Source organism: Bison bison, unplaced genomic scaffold (genome assembly GCF_000754665.1).
Source record: "Bison bison bison isolate TAMUID 2011002044 unplaced genomic scaffold, Bison_UMD1.0 scf7180017864068, whole genome shotgun sequence".
In the NCBI taxonomy this organism is placed as follows: Eukaryota; Metazoa; Chordata; class Mammalia; order Artiodactyla; family Bovidae; genus Bison; species Bison bison.
This window is the reverse complement of record NW_011494640.1, coordinates 3547258-3550705: the sequence shown is the minus strand read 5'-3', so window position 1 is coordinate 3550705 and position 3448 is coordinate 3547258. Positions and strand designations below refer to the sequence as shown.

At 60.8% G+C, this 3448-nt stretch overlaps 1 protein-coding gene across 1 annotated transcript in view; it reads left to right on the top strand.

Moving 5' to 3' along the window:
• The window catches only part of DIS3L2 (DIS3 like 3'-5' exoribonuclease 2), a 347038-nt gene that overhangs the window by 337768 nt on the left and 5822 nt on the right, over positions 1-3448 (top strand). Inside the window, exons 15-16 of the mRNA XM_010837096.1 lie at positions 1332-1515; positions 2231-2317. Coding sequence (XP_010835398.1) covers positions 1332-1515; positions 2231-2317 — 271 coding nt within the window. The remainder of the gene's footprint in view (positions 1-1331; positions 1516-2230; positions 2318-3448) is intronic.

Below are 3448 nucleotides of genomic sequence, written 5' to 3'. Positions count from 1 at the left end.
TTGTTAGACCAGAGCCAGTCCTCAGCAGGGAGACCCATCAGGAAGGCGGGGCTCTGCCTGCTCACACTCTCTTCCCCCCTCACCGGCTGTGACTTAAGAGCTTGGGGAGGGGATGGGGCTCACCCCAAGCACTGCCTGCACCTCCAGGAAGGGGACGCGTATCCCCCAACTGCCGCCCAGCCTCCCGGGGCTCCTCCCCGACCTCTCCCGCCCCCATGGGAGCAGCATGGGCTTGACGTGCAGCCCAGTGTGGGCTGCACTGAGGAGGATCTCCCCTAGGCTGGGCAAGGGCCTGCGAGTCTCCCCTGCGGTGGTGGCCTGGAGGGGGAGGGGCAGGCTCTCCCATACAGTGTGTTTGGGCTTCCCAGGCGGCACTAGTGGTAAAGAACCTGCCTGTCAGTGCAGGAGACATAAGAGATATGGGTTCAATCCCTGGGTTGGGAAGATCCCCTGGAGAAGGGTATGGCAACCCACTCCAGTATTCTTGCCTGGAGAATCCCACGAACACAAGAGGCTGGTGGGCTACAGTCCATAGCGTCGCAAAGAGTCAGACACGGCTGAAGCAACTTAGCACGCATGCACACACACTATGTTTGCCTTGTCCCCAAATGCCTGAGTTTCCTCTGCCACCTGTAACTCGCCTGTTCATCCTCAGAAACCCTCATCTTTCCAGGGAGGAAAAAGAGCCAAGCGCTCCTGGGAACAGGGAGCCCTGGTTCTGCACACCTGCCTCTGCACAGCCCCGCAGAGCCCCCTGGGTTCTCCTGGCCCGCCCAGGCACAGGAGATGCCCCCAGTGTTCTGGGAGACTTTGTCATTCATCAGAGATCTTTACTAATCACCTTCTCTGGGTCGGGTGAGGTCCCAAGCACTGGGGCTGCAGCCAGGAATAAGACAGGCACCCTCCCCGGACCCCTATCTGGTGGGAGACGCAGCACACAAGCTGACCCATCAGCAGAGAGGAGTACAGACTGGTTAGTGCAGTGAGAGGCATGAGCAGAGGGATGAGGGAGAAAGCAGCTTGCAGGAAACAAGCTGGGATGCGTGCTCCGGTATGATCTAGAGAGATAAGGTGGGAGGTGGGTAGGAGGGCAGGGAGGCTCACGAGGGAGGGGGGTTATATGTATACTCACAGCTGGTTCATGTTGTTGTACAGCAGAAACCAACACCACTATTGTAAAGCAATTATTCTCCAATTAAAAATAAGTTTATAAAAGTATATTGGATGCCAGGAGGGCATCTTTAAGCCAAAACAAGGATACAAGAGAGCCAGCCAACCGAGAAGCGAGAAAGAATGACCCCCCCACGTTCCCACCCCACCCCCCGCTGCAGGCTCGTGGAGGAGTTCATGCTTTTGGCCAACATGGCCGTGGCCCACAAGATCCACCGCGCCTTCCCTGAGCAAGCCCTGCTGCGGCGGCACCCCCCACCCCAGACCAAGATGCTCAATGACCTGGTGGAATTCTGTGACCAGATGGGGCTGCCCATGGACTTCAGCTCTGCAGGCGCCCTCAACGTGAGTGCTGGGAACATGGGGGCTGGGGAGGCCCTGCTGGGGAAAGCAGGAGGCAGGCCAGGAAGCCAGGGTTCAGCAGCCAACTGCATCCCACCAGGGTCCCTTGCCCTTCAGCCCGGTCTCCCCTGCAAGGGAGACAAAAGGCCCTGGGGACAAGGCCTTCATCTTGCAGGGCCTGGCGGGGAGCCCAGGAGACTGAGGGGGTGCCCTCAGGCCTAGCTGTGGGCAGGGGTCCTGTGGGCAGGAATGGGCTGAGCTCAGGCTCTCTCAGGGCACCAGGATTGGTGGAAACCAGAGGCTGTTTTTCATGGGGGGCTTTCAGATACCCACCCCCCGAGAACTGAGCATCACATGACTCAGGAATCCATGGCCTCCGCCCTGATTCCACAGCAGGGAGACCAGCCCCATCTGCTCTGGGCCTGGGGTGCCCGAGGTCAGACAGGAAGCCAGTCTGTCCAGGCCAGCCAGCCAGATGTGGAAAGACTTCCCTCGAGCCAGGACCCTCGAGGCAGGCCCAGCCTGGGACACAGGCTGGGGGCTGCTGGCCGTCCCCCACCCCACCAACAAACCCCTGCAGGCCACCATGGCCATCTGAGCAGGGCTGGGGCCCTCGGCTGGTCTTTCCTCCCAGAGCCAGGTCTCAGGTGATCAGCAGGGGACAGGGCCTCCGAGCCTCTCTCCCCAGGCCTGACTGCCTTTCACGTGGTTCTTCTAGAAAAGTCTGACCGAAATGTTCGGAGATGACAAGTACTCCCTGGCCCGGAAGGAGGTGCTCACCAACATGTGCTCCCGGCCCATGCAGGTAAGGCAGGGCCGGTCCTCCATCCACCCCGCCTCCCGCCCCGGGAGCACACAGGACCTCTCCGGGCTTGGAGAACCTGAGGGGAGGTGTGGGGAGAGGGGCGATGTGGGGAGGATGCCCCCTGGGAAGCATCCAGAACAGGTGGCCCCTGGGCTCCCTACCACCCCTGGCTCCAACTTGCCAACCTGTCCTGCTCAAGGGCCCCTTGTCTGGGCCTCAGAGGAGCCAACTGAGCCTTACTTCTCCCCCTGCACAGCCCCTGGGGCTCTGTTTCCTGACAGCAGGAGGGGAGCCAGCCCAGGCATCCCCCCCCCCAAGACTCCAGGGCCTGGTCCCCACAGATCAGACCAGCTTGGGCTCAAATGCGGCCTGGTCAGCAACTCATGGGCAGATGGGGACCTGGAGCAGGAAAGTGTGTTGGTCTCCCTGAGTCCTCAGCCCCCACTGTGGCTTGGGGACCCCAGCCAGAGAAGTCTCCTTGTCCCAGATGACCACGAGAGAAGGAATCAGGCATGGGGCTCTGTCTGCAGCTGGAAGACAGGCTGGCCACCCAGGAGGTAGACAGTGGGCTGGCTTCTGGCCACCAGTTTCAGCCCTCCAAGGCTGAGCTTGGAGGCCCTGGGGGGCCAAGCATTTTGGGAAGGACCCCTACCCCCTGGCCCCCAGTGCCCTGTCTGGTCAGCAAGTGCTGCCAGTGTGAACAGGAGCAGTGGTGGGCCCAGGGCAGCCTAGAGGTGCTGTCCAGAGGCTCCGTCACTGGGCAGATCCAGTCTGTCCACAAGAACCTCAGCAGCTCACAGTTGACTTCTGAGGCCTCTGGCGCTGCCAGGAATGGGGCCATCAGATCCATTTGGGTCTGGTCGGAGAAGGCAATGGCGACCCACTCCAGTACTCTTGCCTGGAAAATCCCATGGGTGGAGGAGCCTGATAGGCTGCAGTCCATGGGGTCGCGAAGAGTCGGACACGACTGAGCGACTTCACTTTCACTTTTCACTTTCATGCAATGGAGAAGGAAATGGCAACCCACTCCAGTGTTCTTGCCTGGAGAATCCCAGGGACGGGAGCCTGGTGGCTGCCGTCTGTGGGGTCACACAGGGTCGGACACGACTGAAGCGACTCAGCAGCAGCAGC